Source organism: Trichechus manatus, unplaced genomic scaffold, assembly GCF_000243295.1.
Source record: "Trichechus manatus latirostris isolate Lorelei unplaced genomic scaffold, TriManLat1.0 scaffold00034, whole genome shotgun sequence".
NCBI lineage: Eukaryota > Metazoa > Chordata > Mammalia > Sirenia > Trichechidae > Trichechus > Trichechus manatus.
The window spans coordinates 18,526,158-18,549,562 of record NW_004443970.1 but is presented as its reverse complement, the minus strand read 5'-3'; the positions used below and the strand labels follow the sequence as shown (position 1 = coordinate 18,549,562).

At 40.8% G+C, this 23,405-nt stretch overlaps 1 protein-coding gene across 2 annotated transcripts in view; it reads right to left on the bottom strand.

Moving 5' to 3' along the window:
- LCORL (ligand dependent nuclear receptor corepressor like) overlaps positions 1–17,564 on the bottom strand; it is a 210,617-nt gene extending 193,053 nt beyond the window's left edge. The window contains exon 1 of one of the 2 annotated variants that reach the window (XM_004375153.2): positions 17,274–17,564. In XM_004375153.2, coding sequence (XP_004375210.1) covers positions 17,274–17,436 — 163 coding nt within the window. In that variant the 5' untranslated portion in view covers positions 17,437–17,564. The remainder of the gene's footprint in view (positions 1–17,273) is intronic. The other variant, XM_004375154.2, reaches the window with a different exon arrangement.
- Positions 17,565–23,405: the final 5,841 nt, after the last annotated feature.

The following is a 23,405-nucleotide window of genomic DNA, read 5'->3' as shown; positions in this document are numbered from 1 at the left end:
GGACAGGAAAGCTGGTAATAGGGAACTCAAGATCGAGAAGGGTGAGTGTTGACATGTCATGGGGTTGTTTAACCAATGTCATAAAACAATATGTGCTAACTGTTCAATGAGAAACTATTTGTCCTGTAAACCTTCATCTAAAGTACAATAAAAGTAAAAAAACTCAAGGCTCTGAAATAAAACAAAGAACAGCACTATCAAAGTTTGAAACCCAACCAGTTGACCAGAAAGGATCAGACTTACTAAATTTGTAACCAACTTTGACCTGGTATAGTGGTTAACACCCAAACCTGTTGCTGGTAAGTCAATTCCAACTCACAGAGACCATACAGGACAGAGTAGAACTGCCCCATAGGGTTTCCAAAGCTGTAATCTTTACAGAAGGACTGCCAAATCTTTCTCCTGGAGAGCAGCTAGTGAGTTCGAATCACCAACCTTTTGGTTAGCAGCCTGTCATGGATTGAATTGTGCCCCCCAAAAATATCTGTCAACTTGACACGGTCATGATTCCCAGTATTGTGTAATTGTGTACCATTTTGCAATATGATGTGATTTCCTTATGTGTTGTAAATTAAATCACCATGATCTAATAAGATGGATTAGCGGCAGTTATACTGATGAGTTATACAAGGTTGGATGGTGGCTTAAGCCCATCTCTTTTGAGATATAAAAGAGAGAAGCAAGCAGAGACACATGGGAACCTCATACCACCAAGAAAGCAGTGCCGGGAGCAGAGTGCATCCTTTGGACCTGAGGTTCCTGTGCAGAGAAGCTCTCAGACCAAAGGAAGATTAACGACACAGACGTTCCTCCAGAGCTAATGGAGAAAGCATTCCCCTGGAGCTGACACCCTGAATTTGGACTTGTAGTCTACTGGACTGTGAGAAAATAAACTTCGCTTTGCTAAAGCCATCCACTTGTGGTATTTCTGTTATAGCAGCACTAGATGACTAAGACACAGTCTTAACCACTGCACCATCAGGGCTATAAACTTGTATGTAAACTCTAACTCCATCATTTACTAAATAGGAAGTCTTGGGCAAGTTTCTTCTTAATTTTCTTCATCTAAAAATAGAGATTACAAATTATACTATTTCATTTACAACAACTTTAACTGTAGTAATATATACAAATGCTTAGCATAGTGCCTGACACATGGTAAGCACTCAATAAATACTAGCAGTCACTATTTCAAAGGGCAATCCTTAGTGTTGAAAAGTCTGTAAGATATATATTACTAACTACATGATTTTAGAGTCCTGGTGGCACAATGGTTAAAGCATTCAGCTGCTAACCAAAAGGTCGGTGGTTGGAACCCACGAACAAGCTGCTCCATGGGAGAAAAAGGTGGCAGTCCATAAAGGTGGCATCCATAAAGATTTACAGCCTTGAAAGCCTTATAAGGCAGTTCTACTCTGCCCTACAGGGTCACTAGGGGTCAGAATCGGCTCGACAGCAGTGAGTTTTATGTGACTTTAAGGGCTGAAAGTGATTAATCCAAGAGAGCATAATATGTAGACTAATGACAGTTCTTTTAGGTATTTATTTATATTTTACAACAATCTTAAACTTACAGAAAAATTATTAGTAAAAAGAATTTTTATTTTCCCAAACCATTCGATAATAAGTAGCCTATATGATACCCCATCACTCTTGCATACTTCAATGAGTACTTCCTACAAAGACAGGCTCCTAAGAATATAACCACTAAATCAGGAAATTAACATTGATACATTACATTCACTGCTATTGGGGCAACCTGTTCCCAAGCCTCCTTTTAGTGAACAGGATAGAGATTTCTGTGTACATGTATGAATCTGTAAATTCAGACTGACAAGAAGAATGAAGAGTTAGATAAGCAAGCTAATGTGCACTCATAAGGAATTTCTACCCCATTTATGGGTTATACCTAGGCCAGAACAGAAATATTATAAAGTCAAGTAATAAGATAAAGAAGGAAAAAAAGAAAAAAAAGGCTAATGATTAGTTTGATGTCATAATACTGATGTATTTAAAACATATAAATTTACACACACTTACTTCTATATTTCTGTATCACGAAAACTATTCAAACCAATACTTCCATTTCCAATCGAAGACTACAGAGAGCATTCTAGTTTTCTCCATTTACATTCATCAAGCTTGGTAAAGTAGAAGGTCAGTGAAAAAGGGGGAGACCCTTAACAAGATGGATTGCCACAGTGGCTGCAAGAATGGGCTCAAACATAGAAAGACTGTGAGGACTGTCCAGGACCAGGCAATGTTTTGTTCTGTTATACAAAATGTCACTATGAGTCAGCGCCGACTCCACAGCACCTAACAACAACACATTCGTACCTCCCTTCTCTGACAAAGAAAAGTCTCGCTCCCATACTTAATAATTACTTATCTGATCAGTCTCCCAGTACGTAAGCAATCTCCCATTGTTGCTGCCTATGCCTTGCCCACGTGGACATTCTCCTCACCCGCTCCAGCCCAAAACTATCCCCATTACCCCACATATAAAAACCCCTCACTCTGTTTAGACCCCTACTCCTCATGCCTGGCATCCCTCCTACAAGAATAGCCTCCTCACCCTGCTTAGGCTCTGATATACATATTGAGCTGACCCCCAATGGGGGTGCCTCCCCCCTATACACAAGGTTCTGACATGTTACAATGGAACACCCCACATAGGAGGGCTCCCATAATACCCTGACATCTCATGCACGGCTGCACCCTGTCCCAAGTGGATGATCTCCTCACTCTCTTATCACGTCCAGGTGGAGACATGCCTCACTGGGACCAGCCCACTGTCCACCATATCAAGAGACCTTCATGGATGTCCTGCTCACCCTTCATGGGCTCCAACACACAGTACCAGAGTGCCCTTCTATGTACAGGCACTCCTCATCCCTCACAACTCCATCACCCCACACGGAGACCCCCTCACCCTAGTCAGGCTAGCACATCTGCTCCTCTGAGATAACATGGCTCCCCATACATACACCCTACCCAATGTGGACATCTACCTTCTATGGCCCCATCTGATGGCTTTAATACTCAATTGTTCAGAAAGGGAAGAAGAAAAGGACAAGGAAAAACCACTGATGACACCTTAAAGGTGTATCAGTGAATAAACTGCATAAGCACCCATAATCAAAGCAAATTAAAAACAATAATCTATTTATCAAAGTACCTGTATTTTGCACTTAAAGAAACAACGTTCTGTTTTTATACTAATTCCTTCTAAATTAAAACATAAATTATAAATTGACAAAGAACGATACCTTGTCTTGCTTTCCTAGCTGAACTTGCATTCTATCTAAATATCTTAAACAGGCCTGCAGAAAATCTAATTTAAAAAAAAAAAAAAAACCTTACTGTTATGGATTGAACTGTGTCCCCCAAAAATATCTGTCAACTTGGCTGGGTCATGATTCCCAGTACTGTACGATTGTGCACCATTTTGTAAATCTGATGTGATTTCCTTATGTGTTGTAAACTCTATCACTATGATGAGGTTATACTGATGAGGTTTAAATAGTGTCTTAATCCAATCTCTTGAAATATAAAAGACAGAACCGAGCAGAAACACATGGGAACCTCATACCACCAAGAAAGCAGTGCCAGGAGCAGAGCGCGTCCTTTGGACCTGAGGTTCCTGTGCTGAGATGCTCCCAGACCAAACGAAGACTGATGCATCACAAGGACCCTCCTCCAGAGCCGACAGAGAAAGCCTTTTCCTGGAGCTGATGCCCTGAATTTGGACTGGTAGCCTACTGGACTGTGAGAGAATAAATTTCTCTTTGTTAAAACCATCCACTCATGGTATTTCTGTTAGAGCAGCACTAGATGACTAAGACACTTAACTAATTTTGAGAGTTTAAAAAGTATGGTTGTTCGAAAAATGAAAATTAAATACTAAGAAAAATATCCAGAATGTTAGTTTTACTTGTTTTCAACGTATTCACAGTTGTATTGTTTCTACCACACTATCCCCAGATAAAAAAAATACCAGTTGCCTTTGAGTCGATTCCAATTTAGGGTCACCCCATGTGTTCAGAGTAGAACTGTGCTCCATAGGGTTTTCAATGGCTGTGGTCTTTCGGAAAGAGTCTCTGGGTGGAGCAAATGGTTAAGCATTGGGCTACTAACTAAAAGGCTGGTAGTTCAAACCCACCCAGAGGTGCCTTGGAAGAAAGGCAATCTGCTTCCAAAAGGTCACAGCCCTGAAAACCCTATGGAGAGCAGTTCTACTCTGACACATGGGGTCACCATGAGTTGGAATTGACTCAATGGCAACTGGTTTGTTTTTTTTTTTTGGTGGGGGGGAGATCTTTTGGAAGTAGATCACCAGGGTTTTCTTCATAGGCACCTTTGGGTGGATTCGAACTGCCAACCTTTCATTTAGCTTAACTATTTGTGCCATCCAAGGATTCTGTCCCCAGATACACCCCTACAAAAATTAGTCTTGATTGTTAGAGGAGTAACACCTTTTCCTTGCTCCTGGTTTCTATGAGAAAAAACATGTCATAAGCACAAGCTGGGCCTCTCTTCACTCCTAGGAAAGTGAAGCAACTTATCTGATTGGTGACTTTGGAAAGAATAACTGAGTAGAGTTCAGTTCTAGTCTTCCCCTTGGGAGTGAGCTATCTAGAGATCACACCTGCAGAGAGCTCATTCTCTACTTTTCTTCCTTAGTGTTGCCTAGGGCTGGGTACGTAGGTCTGCCTATGTAACACCACCTGACTCTCCCATGAAGCTATTCCTCTACCTGGCCTTTATCAGTAATAAAAGTGATATTCTGACGTCCACCTTTCTCTTTATTTCTCAAGTTGTTCAGAATCCAGGCAGAAAAGAAAGAGTACTTCAGCAATCCAACATTTTAATTAACATATTAAAGTGTGACTGCTCATTTTCCCAGTTTTGACTTAAAAGGACTGCTTCAATTTGAGCTTCTTAAAACTATTACACACAAAGAAAACAATTCTCAAACTTGAACCAACAGCAGATGTTCAAAAAGAAAATAAGCCGATTTATCTGATCATGCTTGTTTCAAACACTCATAATTTCCTCCTTAGAGAGGCTATAATCTATACTTCCGGATTTATTTCCTACTCCCACCCAATACTTTAGTGACACTAGAGTGCTGGATATTTTCAGAATATGTAATTATTTAAGCCTCAAAACCTTTGCTTATATAATCCTTCTGCCTATTCCCTCCACCCTACCTTCTTGCTAGATCTTTTAACTCAAGGATCAGCAAACTAGGCCTACAAGCCAAATCTGCATATTTTTGTAAATTAAGTTTTATTGGAAGACAGCCATGCTCACTCATTTATACACTGCCTGTGGCTGCTTTGCACTACAACAGCAAAATTGAGAAGCTGCATTAAAGACCATATGGCCCACAAAGTCTAAAATATTTTTTAAGTGGCCCTTCACAGAAAGTCTGCCAACCCCTGCTTTCACTCAGTCCTTTGAAACCTAGTCATTCCAGACCTTTCAAGTCAAAATTAATTGCTCGCTCCTCTATTCTACTATTATATTATACTTATTATACTTGTCGTTGTTATTAGTCACTGTTGAGTCGATTCCGACTCATGGTGACCCCATTTGTGCAGAGTACTTAACATCCCTGTTAATTGTGAGTTCCTTAATAGGGTTTAGACTTTGAGATCCATTCCTAGCAGACAGTAAGTTTTCTGCCCAACACAATTCCCACCTCTGTCATAAAACAGTAACTCCCCACAAATACTTATCACATTCTTGAAGAAAAAACTCTGGAGGAAGCTTCCGCCCTTTTTGCTACCCCTTATTATTCAGTTCTAAAGGAAAGAGGAATGACTAATACTGGCAACATCCTGATAATTGTCCCTAGTGGGCTGGATTAATGTTTTAAAGGTCATTTTTCATGCATGGGCAAGCCTCCCACTCCTCTGCCTGGATGGTGGTCTTGCCTACTGTCTTGGTTATCTACTGCTGCTGTAACAGAAATACCGCAAGTGTATGGCTTTAACAAAGAGAAATTTATTCTCTCAGTCTAGTAGGCTACAAGTCCAAATTCATGGCGTCAGCTCCAGGGGAAGGCTTTCTCTCTCTGTCGGCTCTGGAGGAAGGTCCTCATCATCAATCTTCCCCAGGGCTAGGAGCTTCTCTGGGCAGGAACTTTGGGTCCAAAGGACACATTCTGCTCCAGGCACTGCTTTCTTGGTAGTGTGAGGTATCCAACTCTCTGCTTGCTTCCCTTTCCTTTTATCTCGAGAGATAAAAGGTTGCAGTAGGCCACACCCCAGGGAAATTCTCTTTACACTGGGTCAGGGATGTGACCTGGGTAAGGGTGGTGTTACAATCCCACCCTAATCCTCTTTAACGTAAAATTACAATCACAAAATGGAGGACAACCACACAATACTGGGAATAATGCCCTAGCCAAATTGATACACACATTTTTGGGGGGACATAATTCAATCTATGACTCCTAACAACGAGCAAATCACATGGTACACTCACTAGGGTAGAGCTTCCCTGTATTATACAAGTCATGCAGCTCCAGCTGCAATCTGACTGGGTTGGTTAAGTTCAGAGGGCTAAGTAGAAAAGAAGGCCTCAGTTCCAAGCCAAGTTCTCCAATGCAACCTTACCATTTAAAAAAAAATCTCCTATTTTGATCCCTGATTCCTAAGTCTATTTCTCACTTTCCAGTGAGGAAGAAAAATAGAATTACACCCCAATTAACTGACACACAGCAAGACTCAACATATGTGATTACTAACAGACAACAGTACATTAATCTGAAGAGAAAAAAGGTTACTTTAAAACACATGAATGCAATATATACCATATCTTAGTGATAGATTTTATTAGAAGAATATTTTTGAAGGAAAAAAAGAAAAAAGTTAGAGTTCACATTCAGTGATTTAAACCACACCCAACTTATTTCTTTATTTGTCACAATACTATGGCTGCTATCAGATCTCAGGTTGATTAAATTGAACATATAAAATAATCATGGATATTATAAATTGAAAACATTATCATCTTACTTAATATCTTAAATGGCATCTTCTATCTATAAAACAAACATCTCTAGACCTCTGATCCCTCTAGTTACTGCTCCATTTATTTGTTCTTTCTCAAAACTTCTCAAATGAGTACTATACATGCTATCTTCACATGCACACCTTATTTACTTTCTAACCTATTACAACATGGCTTCCATCCCCATTACTCTGCTGAAATTTCTCCAGTCAGGGTCACTGAGAGCTCTATATTGCAAAAAACAATGTACATTTCCGTGTTTCATAGTACTTGATATCTTAACATGTAAGGATCCTCCCTTGTAACAATCCTCTCTTAGATCTGGTGACACTACTCTCTTCTGGTTTTCTTACTTGGCCAATGGTCTTACTTTTCAGTGAAAACATCCAGTGGCCTTCCCCTGAACGTTAGGATTCCTTAAGGCTTGGCTCTGGGTTCTCCATGCCTCTCGATCTATATTATCCCCTACCCCGAGGTGATCACATCCATTTCTATGGATTTAAATATCATCTTTATGCTGATAATTCCCTAATGTATATCTTCTGCCCTGAAACCACTACTATACATGTACTATAGCACGTTTTGGGAAAAAAAAAAAGTGAACATTTGAGGACAAATACTATCCCAGTTTTGCAGATTTCTATCAGTAAAAGGTAAGACTTGTGCCTACGATTAAAATGATAAAAGCTAAAGAAGGAACTGGATTCTTTCAATTCTTAGTCCTTCCTACCAATTGTAAAGACTTGGTCCCCTGTCCCTAAACAATTTATTACTTAAACATGGAAATAAATAAGTCTCAAAATTGGTTTTCATTAAATACTTCAGAAAAGATTGTACCTTACAGCTGAATTTTAAAGGTGAGTAAAGATGTAGGGCCACCACATGTCTGTCAGTTTGTTGTACTCTGGTGGCTTGCATGTGATTGTGATACTTGAAGCTTTGCCACTGGTATTTCAAATACAAGCAGGGTCACTCTTGGTGGACAGGTTTCAACGGTGCTTCCAGACTAAGACAGACTAGGAAGAAGGACCTGGTAGTCTACTTCTAAAAAAACAGGCCAGTGAAAACATTATAAACAGGAGTGGAACATTGTCTGATATAGTGCTGGAGGATGAGCCCCTCAGGTTGGAAGGCACTACAAATTACAACTGGGAAAGAGCTGCCTCCTCAAAGTAGTCTACCTTAATGACGTGGATGGAGTCAAGATTTGCAAACATCCATAAATAATCGAAACATGAAATGTACGAAGTATGAATCCAGGAAAATTGAAAGTTGTCAAAAATGAAATGGAACGCATGAACATCAATATCACAGGCATCGGTGAGCTGAAACGGATTGGTACTGGCCATTCTGAATCAGACAATCACATGGTCTACTATGCCGGGAATGACAAATTGAAGAAGAATGGCATCACATTCATTCTCAAGCATTTCAAGATCTATCCTGAAATACTATGCTGTCAGTGATAGGATAATATCCACACGCCTACGAGGAAGACCAGTTAATACAAATATTATTCAAATTTATGCACCAACCACTAATGTCAGAGATGAAGACATTGAAGATTTTACCAACTTCTGCAGTCTAAGATGGATCAAACATGCAATTAAGATGCATTAATAATTACTGGCGATTGGAATTCAAAAGTTGGAAACAAAGAAGGACTGGTAGTTGGAAAATATGGCGCTGGTGACAAAAACGAATCCAGAGATCACGTGACAGAATTTTGCAAGACCAACGATTTCCTCATTGCAAATACCTTTTTCAACAACATAAACAGTGACTACACACGGACCTCACTAGATGAAATACACAGGAATCAAATCGACCACATCTGTGGAGAGATGATGGAAAAGCTCAATATCGTCAGTCAAAACAAGGTCAGGGGCCGACTGTGGGACAGACCATCAACTGCTCATATGCAAGTTCAAGTTAAAGTTGAAGAAAATTAGAACAAGTCCATGAGAGCCAAAGTTCGACCTTGAGTATATCCTACCTGAATTTAGAGACCATCTCAAGAACAGATTTAACGCACTGAACACTAGTGTCCGAAGACTAGACGAGTTGTGGAATGACATCAAGGACATCGCATACGAAGAAAGCAAGAGGTCATTAAAAAGGCAGGAAAGAAAGAAAAAACCAAAACATGTCAGAAGAGACTCTGAAAGTTGCTGAGTAGCTAAAGCAAATGGAAAAAATGATGAAGTAAAAGAGCTGAACAGAAGATTTCAAAGGGCAGCTCAAGAAGACAAAGTAAAGTATTATAATAAAATGTGTAAAGACCTGAAGTTAGAAAACCAAAACAGAAGAACATGCTTGGCATTTCTCAAGCTGAAAGAAATAAAGAAAAAATTCAAGCCTCAAGATATAACACTGGAAATATTAAACGACGCAGGAAGGATCAAAAGAAGATGGAAGGAATACAGAGAGTCACTGTACCAAAAAGAATTGGTCAACTTTCAACCATTTCAGGAGGGAGCAAATGATCAAGAACCAATGGTACTGAAGGAAGAAATCCAAGCTGCACTGAAGGCATTCGCGAAAAACAAGGCTCCAGGAATTGTCAGAATGCCAACTGAGATGTTTCAGCAAACAGATGCAGTACTGGAAGTGCTCACTTATCTATGCCAAGAAATTTAGAAGCCAACCAACTGGAAAAGATCCATTTCGTACCAATTCCAAAGAAAGGTGATCCAACAGAATGCAGAAATTATCAAACGATGTCATTAATACCACACATGTAAAATTTTGCTGAAGATCATTCAAAAGTGGTTGCAGCAGTACATCAACAAGGAACTGCCAGAAATTCAAGCTGGATTCAGAAGAGGACGTGGAACCAGGGATATCATTGCTGATGTTAGATGGATCCTGGCTGAAAGCAGAGAATACCAGAAAGATGTTTACCTGTGTTTTATTGACTATGCAAAGGCATTCAACTGTGTGGATCATAACAAATTATAGATAACATTGCAAAGAATGGGAATTCCAGAACACTTAATTGTGTCCACGAGTAACCTGTACTTAGACCAAGATGGAGTCGTTTGAAGAGAACAAGTGGATACTGTGTGCTTTAAAGTCAGGAAAGGTTGTGTCCGCGTTGTATCCTTTTACCATACCTATTCAATCTATACGCTGAGCAAACAATCCGAGAGGCTGGACTATAAGAAGAAGAATGTGGCATCAGGATTAAGACTCACTGACAACCTGTGATATGCAGATGACACACCCTTGCTTGCTGAAAGTGAAGAGGATTGAAGTACTTACTGATAAAGATCAAAGACCACAGCCTTCAGTATAGATTACATCTCAACATAAAAAAAACAAAAATCCTCACAACTGGACCAATAAGCAACATCATGATTAATGGAGAAAATATTGAAGTTGTCAAGGATTTTATTTTACTTGGATCCACAATCAATGCCCATGAAAGTGGCAGTCAAGAAATCAGTGGACACATTGCACTGGGCTAATCTGCTGCCAAAAGACCTCTTTAAAGTGTTAAAAAGCAAAGATGTCACTTTAAGGACTAAGGCGCACCTGACCCAAGCCATGGTATTTTCAACTGCTTCATATGCATGTGAAAGCTGGACAAGGAATGAGGAAGATGGGAAAAGAATTGATGCATTTGAATTATGGTGTTGGCAAAGAATATTGAATATATCATGGACTGCCAGATGAATGAACAAATATGTCTTGGAAGAAGTACGCTCAGAATGCTTCTTAGAAGTGAGTCCTATAGGGTCGCTATGAGTCAGAACGGACTTGACCGCAACGGGTTTGTTTTTGTTTTGGGCTATGCCATCTTTTAGGTGTTAAAGCTCTATGAAGGGCTTCCATTACCTCTACAGAAGTTGAAAATAGAGGAAGAAAATGTCCTCTGCCACTAAGACTGCTAATTATAATGGGGCAGGTAATCTGGAGAAATGTCCACTCTGCAAACACTTGTAAAGGGCTCTAACACAGTGACGGGGCTTAGAGAAAAAGCAGAGAGCAAATACCAACAAAGCGTAGCTTCAAGATGATCTATATGATAAATTTTTAAAATAAACTAAAACTAACTTAATGTATTCAGTTACTATATAACCAAAAGATTGCTTAGAATGCAGGAAGGCATCAAATGTCTTTTGGTCTCCTCATATATAAAAAGGTAGGTTAGACTAAGTACTACTCTGTGATTCTGAAACTATGATTCCATAGGTCTAGAATAACCCTAGAATACAAATCATTCAAGCCCTTAGTATCTTTTCCTCTAATATGATCTTTTTATTGTCAGCAGCCTTTCCACCAGAAAAAAGTCTACTGGCAAAAGCATAAAGCTGAAACCTGCTAATAACCTGTGTAAATCAATAATAATAATAGCTAATATTTATTGAATGCTTACTATGTGGCAGGCACTGTTCTAAGTGCTTTAAATATACTAACAATTCTCAAACAACCTAATTACCTCTATCTTACAGATAAAGAAACTGAAATACAAAGAAGTAAATTAATTATTCAAATTGGTAAAGATTCAAATACAGGTAATCTAGCTCAAGCCCATATTCTTAATTGCTGTACTATACTACACAAATAAAGTATTTGGAGAAAGAGAAATTAAGCTGCAGATTTGGTTATTATCAACATATTTTAATAAGTGGGACAGTGATAATTAAGAGTTGGCTGGAGCCACTACAGTACAGAGCTGCACTGTCCAATACGGTAGCCACTTAGCCCATATAGCTATTAAGCATCTGAAATGTGGCTAGTCAAAACTGTGATGTGCTGTAAGTGTAAAATACATACTAGATTTTGAAAACTTATTATTATAAAATTAAACAATCTCAATATTTCATATAATGTTGAAATGATAATATTTTGAATAAAATTAGTTAAATAAAATGTGCTTTTTAATGAGGTTATTTAAGTATATAATTTAAATTATATATTTGGTTTCCATTAGAATTCTACTAGACAACATTGGTATGTAGGAAAGAACTGGAGTTTATAGAATATGATTCTAATTCAATCTTTGACATTTTGTTTTGCTGTTACCTTAGACAAACTACAATTACACTAATTATCAGTTTTGTATCAGGAAAATAGGGTTTAAAAATAGTCCTGAAACCTAGTATTCAGATTTTTATTTCTAAATCTATCTTTCATTAAAAGAAAGAGGTTTTCTTGGAGAAATGGCTGATAACAGGGCTAGACCAGGTAAAGTACAATATGATGAGCCTGGAATATCTTGTTTTGGCAGAAACTAAGGAAGTAGTCAAAAAGTCATGAGGGAAAAGGTAGCATGGCAAAAACTACACAAGAACCAGCTTGAAGGGACTCCCATTGGCTAAACCTGGGACAGTTTGAGAATCAAAATAATGGAATAATAGATTTAATCACTTAAAAAAATAAGAATCCATAAGTTCATACAGATATAAATAACCGAACAAATAAATAATGGAAGAGATAAGAAAGTTTTCTTGAGAATAGAATGACAACTAATAATTATAGAAGAAACAATAAAGCTAGAAAATCATCAATGAATGTTAAAACTCATGGGTGAAAGTTTAAAGACTGATAAATAATAATTTTTCAGTGAAGAAACATGGAGGACACCACCTTAACCAAGTTTTCAAAGTTAACATCACCAATATTGGGACAGATGGCATCATGAACCTCACAACATGATGTACTCAGAAGGTGAAAACATCTCTTTGGTGGTCATACTGCCAAAATATGCATAACCAATCTAATCATGAGACAATAACAAATTCAAATTGAGGGAGAGTCTATGAAATAACTCAACTGTGCTCTTCAAAAATGTCAAGGTCAAGAAACACAAAGAAAATCTGAGGAAGACTAAAAACGACGAAAGAGACAAAAATCCTCACAACCAGACTAATAAGCAACATTACAATAAAAGGAGGAAAGACTAACATTGTCAAGGATTTTATTTTACTTGGATCCACAATCCAATGCCCATGGATTTCAGCAGTCAAGAAATCAAACAACGTATTGCATTGGGCAAATCTGCTGCAAAAAACCTCTTTAAAGTATTAAAAAGTAAAGATGTCACTTTGAGGACAAGGTGCTCCTGGCCCAATCCATGGTGTTTTCAATCGCCTCACATGTGTGTGAAAGCAGGACAATGAATAAGGAACACCAAAGAAGAACTGATGCATTTCAATTACGGTGTTGGTGAAGAATTCTGAACATACCATACAGTGCTAGAAGAACGAACAAATATGTCTTGGAAGAAGTACAGCCAGAATGCTTCTTAAAAGGGAGGATGGCAAGACTTCGTCTCACAAACTTTGAACTTGTTGCCAGGAGGGACCAGTCCCTGGAGGAGGACATCATGCTTGGTAAAATAGAGGGCCAGCAAAAAAAAAGGAAAACCCTCAACAGGATGGACTGACACAGTGGCTGCAACAATGGGCTCAAACATAGCAATGATTGTGAGGATGGTGCAGGACCTGGCACTATTTCGTTCTGTTGTACACAGGGTTGCTATGAGTTGGAACTGACTCGATGGCACCCAGCAACAACAAAGAGATGTGAGACTAACAACCCTGGCTTTCTGGAGTGGAGTGGATCTCGGACTAGAAAAAAAGAAAGCTATAAAATATAAAGCACATTATTGGGACAATAGATAAAATCTGAATAGGGACTATGGCTTAGATAATAGTCATATCAATATTAAATTTCCTGGCTTTAATAACTGCGTTGTGGTGATGCAAAATAATGTCCTTGTTCTTAGAAAATACACACCGGAAAATTTAGAGGTAAAGAGATATGAGGTTTCCAAGCTACTCTCAAATGGTTCAGAACATAATAATACATAGGTGGATATAAAGCAAGAACGATAAAGCAAACGGGGCAAAATGTAAAACAACTGATGGATATGGGTAAGGGTATCTGTGAGTTCCTTGTACTGTTCTTTCAACTTTCCTTGTAAATTCAAAATTAAAAGGTAAAAACAAACAAAAACAAAAAACAAAAAAACTGGCATACTTCTAGATCAAATATCCTAGTAGACTATGTAAATTCTCATAATGCTTAACGATATACTAATGCAAAGCATTATTATTAATGAACAAAAAAACAGAAACAAAGTACTTCAGACTAACAGGCTATCTTTTATTATAGACTTTAATGTTTTTAATTTTATGATTTCTCAGACACTAATTGTATTATATATTCCTTAAGATCCGGGACTTTATCCATTATCACTCCATATCATACTGAGTAACAGGATACTACTTACTATATCTGGTAAGCACTCAAACATTTGTTAGCTGAGCACACTCAAAATTATACAGTATGGAATGATTGTAGAAAAATAATCAAATTATAAAATGCACCACACTGCAAATAAAGCTATTAATTGGGAAATAGAGCTTACCGGATCGCCCTTCAATTAAACCATAAAAGAGAAAAATCAGCAATAAATGAGTAGCCACAAATCTAACAGTAAAGAGACAAGGTCCACAAATAGAGTATAGTATCTCTTTCCATACCAAGAGATTAAACATCTTAGCTCTTTAGCTAACTACAAGTAGTCATGGTAACTACAATAAACCTTTTTTTTCCTATAAAGTTAGAATATATTTACAAGTTATAAAAAATTAATCTAACTACTTTAAAGAGTTAGGCTAAGAATGGAAATTCAACACTTCTGTACTGGTTTATTATTAATTTGATGTACAACCCTGAGATGTTGCCTACAATTTTCATATTTCATTTAAAAATAAGACTTTTAGATAACTGTATTCACAAAGGCAAAAAGGAGACTATAAACATGATATGAAGCAATAAAGAATATTCAGAACAGAAATAAATACACACGAAGGAAAAAGAACATCACTTTTTTTGTAAAAACACAAAATAATGTAAGCACATGAACAGCAAAAAGTAATTAAAAATAATTACGCAAACTACATTTTATCTCATGTCACACTATAAATAAGTGTTTCACGTAAGGACAGTGAAAAACAAAACACCCTATCAGTAAGTGTTCATAACAAAGTATGACATGGGTCTTACTAGATCTCCTGACTAGGACTAGGACTGTGGGAAGTAATTCTCAGATAAAGTTAAAGCTCCAGAAAATTTCCTTTCACCTATACTATCCTCTACAATATAACTATATGTTACATTAGAAATGTAATATGGAGATTGCATATTAGACATACAGTATTAACTCTAAATTTTCAGTGTCTTCCAATCGTACTTGAGTATGCAAGTAGGTAAGGCAGAAAGATACTTTCATTCCTTTTTTCCCATCAAATCCAATTGATTTTGTTTCACTTCCCTAAGATGTGACTATGTTTCAAAAGTACATATATTTTTGTGATGCAAAGTGATACTTAAAGCAACTTAGTAAGCAAAAAGAGAAAAAAAAAAACCCTAAATATTCTAAAATGTAAAAACTAACCAAGGACATCCTCAAATCACAGTGTGCCTGGCAAAACTAAACACAGTAATATCACAAGCAAGTGTGACAATGCTGTCATCCTACCTGACTCTAAATGAATGAATGCCAACAATTTCTTAACAGGTTTTTAGGGGAAGAGATCTTTACACAAGCAATTATTTAAAAAAAAAAAAAAGGCCCCAATGTGCATTCAAGAAGCACCACTAACATTTAGCTTTCTAAATTTTCTTTTTTTTTTTTTACACTTTTAAAAAAGAACTAAGGTCACTTATGAATACCTGGCTTAAGCTATTTCCCATCAACGTTTTTTTTTGGGTAAGACCAAAATATATTTTGTAAGGGTGACAACAGTAAACTGCCTAAACATCATTTAAATGCCCCTAATTGGAGCAACCTTCCTTCTTGTACGTTTTTCTATATCGGTCGTTTTCTGCAATGCACATTTCTGAACTGAAGTTGTACGAGTTTACCCTATTACCATCTCCTTTTCATTCTTGAAAACAAAATCGATCTTACGGCGCTAACCAAACAAATCTGAGAGGAGTGGGGGGTGGGAAGGGGCGCGAGGTGGCGCAAGAACAGATGGAAACAAGGTAGGAGAGTTGTTTTAAGCCACTAAGGTTACTCCCCAAACTCCAAATGCCAAGAATCAAAGCGAGTAGAGCAAGCTGCTGTCACTACGCACTGCTTAAAGACAATACAACCGTCCTACCTCTTCCCTACTCTACGACCCACAACTCCCTTCCAAAACAAACACACAACACAGCCCCATCCCAGCAGTGTTATCCCCTCCATGCCCACGAAACCAACCTGCTAGAAAACAGCTCCACGCGTTCGTCTCACGCAGGCAAAAAGGCGACGAAAGCAAGGTGAAGAGTCCCCGCTACCTCCCGCTGCCCTGAGCAAGCCACAGAATGAGAGCCCCAAGCCCCAAAGTTTGAAGGGAACCAAATCAGACACCGCCAAAACGGTAAGGTGGAATGGAAGGAGAACGGGGATGGGCGATGGGAAGGCGGTGTGTTTGTGTGTGTGCACCGAAGAACCCATCACATGACAGTAAGAGAGGACCAGAGTCATCGGGGCGTCCGCGGGGGTGGGGTGGGGGGTGGGAAGAGGTGCCGTTGCCATGGCAACTCCCCCCCAACGTCCCCCCCCAATTCTGTCCAGACTTCCAAAGAGAGAGGAAGAACTTCAAATCCCAACCGTCAGCGCTCGAGCAGCTCCTTCTTAAAGGGGTACACACCGCGCCGCCGCCGCTGAGCGCGAGAGGGCAGAGTTGGGCGCCCCCCCGGGCGACGCCCCCGTCGCCCCTCGCCCCCCGCTGGTCCACCTGCGGCCCCCCGCCTGGAGAACACCCGGGAGGTCTCCGGGCCCAAGAGCACTTGGATGCGCCAGCCTGCCCGGCCCTGGGCGGCGAGAAGGGGGTGTGTGTACAGTCGGCGGAGGCGCGGACCAGCCCGCCTTCCTCCCGCCGGCGCCCCGACCCGCCGGGCCGCTTCCTCCCTCCTGACAGGGGGACGGCAGGCAACCCGAGACACCGAGGAGTTTCGGGCAGAGCGCGGGCGCGCCCAGCGGTTTCCCCGGTGGCGCGGCGAGCGGGTCCGAACTAACAGTTCCCGGGCAGCCCAAACGCCGAGAGGGCGCAGGAGCACGGACCGCGCCGGGCGAAAGGCCCCAGACAAAAGGCGAGCGCTGAACCGCCCGCGCCGCCGCCGCTCCCATCGCTCTCCCATTGAACTGACCCGAACAGGAGGTTCAACTCAACCCTCCTCAGCCCAAACTCCTCGGGCTGCGGCAGCCGCGCCGCGCGGAGCCGGGCCCGGCGTGTCTCTCTTACCTACACAGTGCATGAGGCGGTGGCGCCAAGAGTCGAGTTCCCGCCGAAATCCTCTCCTCTCTGCCGCGCACCGAGGGCTCCGGCACTGAGCGGCGGCGGCGGCGGCGGCGGCGGCAGCAGCAGCGGCGGCGGCAGCGGCCATTCTCTCTCTTCCCTTGTCCATCTGCGTCCCGCGTCACGCGCCCTCATTTACATACGAGCAGCGCAGGCACGAGGCAGGGGCGCGAGCCCTCGGCGCGAGCCCCGGAGCGCGCGCCCCCCGGAGGGGGTTGATTGACACGTGTCACTACCTTCCCTCTGCCCTTCCCTCCCCCTCCCACCGCTCCCTCAGGGAGAGGCTGGGAGGGAGCAGGAAAAGGAGGAAGCAACCTGCCGCTTCCGCTGACCCCGCCTCCCATCTCCACTCCCCTCTTCCCCCTCCCCCGGAGTTTACTCCAGCAAGCCACAGTGCTCCTGCCGCCCGCGAAAACCCTGAGCGGGAGCGAGAGGTTCGGAGAACCGCCAGGAACCCGCGCAGGAACAGAGCGCGCAAAGACTAGCAACGCCTCCCTTCAGCCTTCGAGACAGGACTGCGGCCGCCCGGAGACTTCACTTCCCAGGCTCCATTGCGCGGGAGTCCCCAAGCGGACCTCGCCGCCAAGGCGCGATGCATGCTGGGCCTTGTAGTCCAGGAGGGATGGGCGCTCACCGGTACTCGGTTTCTCCACCGCCACTCCCTGCGCCCAGAACTGTGCTCTGTCTGCGTTACCCGCTCTGAGCCGCTTTAGCTTCCTGAGGCTCCTCGGTGAAAGGGCGATGGCAGCCGCAAGAGTTGTCTGTCTCTTGCGTGTTCAGGCTGCGCTTTGTGTTTTAAGTGATGGAAACTTCTCAGTGTCATTGTCATCCCGTCCTTCGGATGGGAAAGAGCAAGGGGATCAAACGTCGAGGGAGAGAGAGAAAGAGAGATCCCGCAGTGACTTCAGACTTCAGTTTCCAGAGCAAAGAGCTCTCGTAGAGCGTGAATACTTGCAAGGATTGGAGGAAAGATGCGGGACTTTTTCACAGAAAATTATCTACGGGGGCTTGGGTGTGTGGGTGAAAACTACAAAAGGGAAACTTCTTCTATTTCGCAAAATATAAACCACTGGAGGGCCACGACCCACTGAAACTTTTGTATCGTAACTTTCACTTGCCCTACCCTAGCACAGTGGCCGGCACACGATTTAGCACTTTACAAATATATGGAATGAATTTTAGGTTGTGCCAGAGAAAGGCTTTTGATTAAAATAAATTAATTCTATTTTTTTCAGTTTAGCACCAGAGCGATGTGTGTGTTTGTGTATACGTGCAAGGGGCAGAGCTGAAACTAAACCCAATGTTAGCCGAGAAGTACTGTGTATTGCTGGAAACTTATGCACGAGTTTGTGAGAAATGGGTTCTAATTCTTCCCGGAAATTCCTATGAATTCTAAGTTCAGTTCTACCCTCCCGGTTTTTTGCTTACCCTTGTTTACCTTGTCTCTTTCTCTTGTATGAGAAAGTGTTTTCTTGGTCATCATTACATCAAGAGTAAAGATGTAGTTTTGCATCTTCATAAATAAAAAAAACGAAGTTTGAAATCTCAAAATCACGTTTTCTAAAACGGTCATAATTGGAGAAGCAGGTGAAATCATTAGTGAAGGTGCTTTTGGAATTGTTAGTGGATGATTTCAGTTGCTGATTCCACTCATATTGTAATTGCCAAGGTGATCAATCTTTGTAGCTTTCCTGATCACTTTTACAGTAATCTTTTATATTACTTAGGATGGGCTGGGTTATAGTGCAGAAGAAAAGTAGCTAAAAATCTCAGGAGCTTAAAACAACAAAAAATTGTATTTCCTGCTTGCCTACATGTTCATGTATGTCGGGAGGAGGGGAGAGTGGGGCTTCTGTCTATACGGTTCTCACAAAGGACTCTGATGACTTAGGGAGGCTCACCCTCTGGAACTCTCCCAGTTGTATGGTAGGCAGAAGGAAGATGCTGGATGGAAAAATGGTTCTTTCTGAAAGTAATACAAGTCACTTCTGTTCGAAATTCATTGGCCAAAGCAATCATGTTGAGATGCCTAGCTCTGGTGGCCCAATGGTTTAAGTGCCCAGCTGCTAACAGAAAGGTAGGTAGTTGGAACCCCCCAGCCGCTTCCTGGGAGAAAAGACCTGGCAATTTGCCCACATAAAGATTACAGCCTAGGAAACCTTATAGGGCAGTTCTACTCTGTCACATATGGTTGCTATAAGTCGAAATTGACTTAGTGCACAACAACGACGATCTTCAACCAAGCCTTGGTCTTTTCAGTCACCTCATATACATGTGAAAGTGGGCAACTGGGGGAAAAAAAGAAGAAGAATTTGAATTGTGGTATTGGCAAAGAATATTGACCATATCATGGACTGCCAGAAGAATGAACAAATCTATCTTCGAAGAAATACAACCAGAATGCTCTTAAAGGCAGCAAGACTTCATCTTGCTTACTTTGGAAACGTCATCAGGAAAGACCAATTGTTAGAAAAGGATATCATGTTTGGTAAAGTAGAGAATACCTTCAATACTGGGCTCAAACATACCAATGATTGTGAGAATGGTCAGAACCAGGCAACATTTCACTCTCTTGTACATAAGGTTGCCATGAGTCGTAGCCCACTCAATGGCAACTGACAATCTTCAAGGGGACAGGGAAGTTTAATCCTATTTTCCCAGAAGGAAGATAACTAGAATTTATTTGTGAACACACCAATGATTACTGTAATCCATCCTTCTAGTCACCAATTTACAGTTCACTCTCCTAATCTACAAAATATATTCACTACTACTACAAGTGAGACAATCCAAAAGTTCTGTTCAATAATGACATCGATATCAAAATCCAGCATCTCTGAATGATGCTTGGTAGTCTCTGTAATAGAACTGGATATGGATCCTCTTGTTATAAAACCAAGCCAAAACTGTTGCCTTCGAGTCAATTCCAATTCATAGCGACCCTACAGAACAGAGTAGAACTGCCCTACAGGGTTTCCAAGGAGTGGCTGGTGGATTCAAACTGCCGACCTTTTGGTTAGCAGCAGAGCTCTCAACTGCTGTACCACCAGGGCTCCAGGAATCCTGTTATAGAGACCTAAAAAGACAAGATATCTGCCCTCCTCCTTCCCTCTCTCTCTCTCTCTCACACACACACACACATATTCAATACACAGCCATGGAACAAGGACAGAACAGCCATGGTAAATATTCCTATTTAGAAAGGGAAGAATGGGAAACACACATCAATGGTTTTACCTAATATTTTACCAGCTATAACATGGATTGCCAACTTCCCAGCCTCTGATAACAGTTTACTTACCACCCAACCCTGAACCCTAAAGTCATAGCCACGTATTTTAGGTTTTATGTTATAATTGCACCCCACTTCTGAGTACCAATTTCTGTATTAGTCAGAATGTGCTAGGTTATGCTGCAGTAACAAGAACCCAAAATCTCAGCGGCTTGAAACGGAAGTTTATTTTTTACTTATATGTCCTCCAAGGGTCAGTGTGGGGAAGGGTGGGGATAACTGCTCCATGTCCATTCAGGGACCCAGGCTTCTGGAGCTCCACCATCTGGCAGCTCCCCAGTCACCATGACAAGAAAAAGAAGATGCTGATTGATATTCTAGCTCTTAAAGGCTTCTTCCAGAAGTGACACATTTCATTGGGTGAAGTAAATCATATGACTTATGGAAATGATGGGTTAGATAACTTTTGGGATATATCAAATCACCCCAAAATTTAGTAGCTTAAAACACTAGCCATTTATTTAACTCATGATTCTGTGGGATCGTAATTTGTGTTCAGCACAGCTGGACAGTTCTGCTGACCTTGACTGAACTCATTCATGTATTTACAATCAGCTGCCTGTCAGCTAGGCGGCTATGTTACTAGGGGTTAACTGACTGTCAGCTTGGATATAGAGCCATCAGGCTGTGTGCCCATCATCACCCAGAGGCTAACCCAGGCTCATTCACATGGTGGCAGTCACAGGGTTCCAAGAACAGAAAGAGAGCAATCCCTAGTGCACAGACACTTTTCAAATCTCTGGTTGGGCCACATAGCAAGTTGCATGGTCAAGCCCAGCATCAGTATAGGGAAACAGAGTCTTCCTCTTGATAGAAGGCACTACAAATCACATTACAAAAGGTTGTGGATACAGAGAAGGATATAATTTGTATCCACTTTTGCAATCTACCACAGATGGAGGAGCACAATGCTACTACCATAATCCCTCAAAGAAGAAGAAACAGAAATATTGATGAACAGAACTAATGAATATCACATCTCCAGAATTTCTGGGAGAAGGAAAAGACCAAGGCCAGATATGATGAAATACACAAATGGAGTTAACTTAGGAACTCAGTTTGAGTTTGAAGAGCTAATAATTTCCCATGGCAAGTGTCACAGAGTGTATTATGGTTACCCAATAACTTGACTCTAGCGTAAGCTCAGGGAACACAGAGGTAGGAGTTCAGCTGATTCACCATTGTATTTTCTACATCCAGTACTGTGCCAGGTACTTAGTTGGTACTAAGTTGATGCCTAATATTGGTTGATTGATTGGGAAAATATTTCAGATATAGATATAGATAGCTGATAGATAGCTCCAAAAAAGAGAGACATATGCGAAATTGTCTCTTACACTGAAAATCCAGTTATTCACAATGGATTTTAATAGAAAAACAGGTATATGATAAGAAAATTTAATGTTCTTTGAAAAAATGTTTTTGTTCTGCTGTCTATTTCCTATAGGGTTGCTATGAGTTGGAATCCACTTGACAGCAACAGGTTATCTATTTCCTATACATACGTATCAGTTATTTATTGCTGTGTAGCAGTTCATTCCATAACTTGTCGTTGTTGTTAGGTGCCATCGAATTGCTTCCAACTTGTAACAACCCTGTGTATACAGAATGAAACACTACCTGATCCCGCGCCATCCTCACAATGATTGTTATGCTTGAGCCCATTGTTGCAGCCACTGTGTCAATCCATCTCGTTGAGGGTCTTCCTCTTTTTCGCTGACCCTCTACTTTACCAGGCATGATGTCCTTCTCCAAGGACTAGTACTTCCTGATAACATGTCAAAAGTATGTGAGACGAAGTCTCTTCATCCTTGCTTCTAATGAGCATTCTGGCTGTACTTCTTCCAAGACAGATTCCATAACTTAGTGACTTAAGTCTATAGGTCTGCTGATCTGGCCTGGCTCTGCTGATCTTGATTGCTAATACTGGAAACTGGATGATCTAGGATGGCCTCACACATGTCTGGAGTTTGGCTTCTTGTTCACTGGGGTAATGGGAGTGATTGAGCCATGTGTTGTCTCTTGTCATTCAGAGGCTAGTTAGGGCTTATTTACATAGAGGTAGTTTGTCAAACAAAAGAGAGCAAAGCACTAAAGCAAAAGTGTTTTTTTTACGTCTTCGCTTTCACTGTGTTTCCTACTGTCCTGTTGGCCAAAGCAAATCGCAAGCAATTGAGTGGGAGGATGCTAACAAAAGACCTGGATACAAGAAGATGTGAACAAATTGGGGTCATTACTGTAATCAAACCACCACAAATATCCATCCTAGGTCACTACTATCCACCTTCTACTACTGGTAAGCACATCTACAGAGTTCTCTCATACAGTACAAATATAGGTAGCTGGGAGAACTAGTAAATTATCAATTTATTTGCTGTTTATTTCCAATCTTGGACACATTTTAGGAGAGTTTGATATAAAAATACAAAAAACTGGGGTAGTTTGAAACACTCATATTTCCACAGTTGTTAGTTGCCTTCGAGTCAGCTCCGACTCATAGTGACTTTATGTATAATAGAAACAAATGTTACCTGGTCCTGAGCCATCTTTATGATCGTTGGTATGTTTGAGTCCATTGTTGTAGCTATTGTGTAATGTCTTCCAATCTAGGAGGTTCATCTTCCAGCTGTAGACTAATATAATATTACAGAAGAGTACGACTAGATTTTTTTTTGAGTCACTGACCCAAAATGAAAGTTATCCTTTTATTTTGTAACAAAGATAAGCAAGCCAATATACTTAGATTGTAAAATACCTGTTCATTTATGAAATATCAACATGTAAAA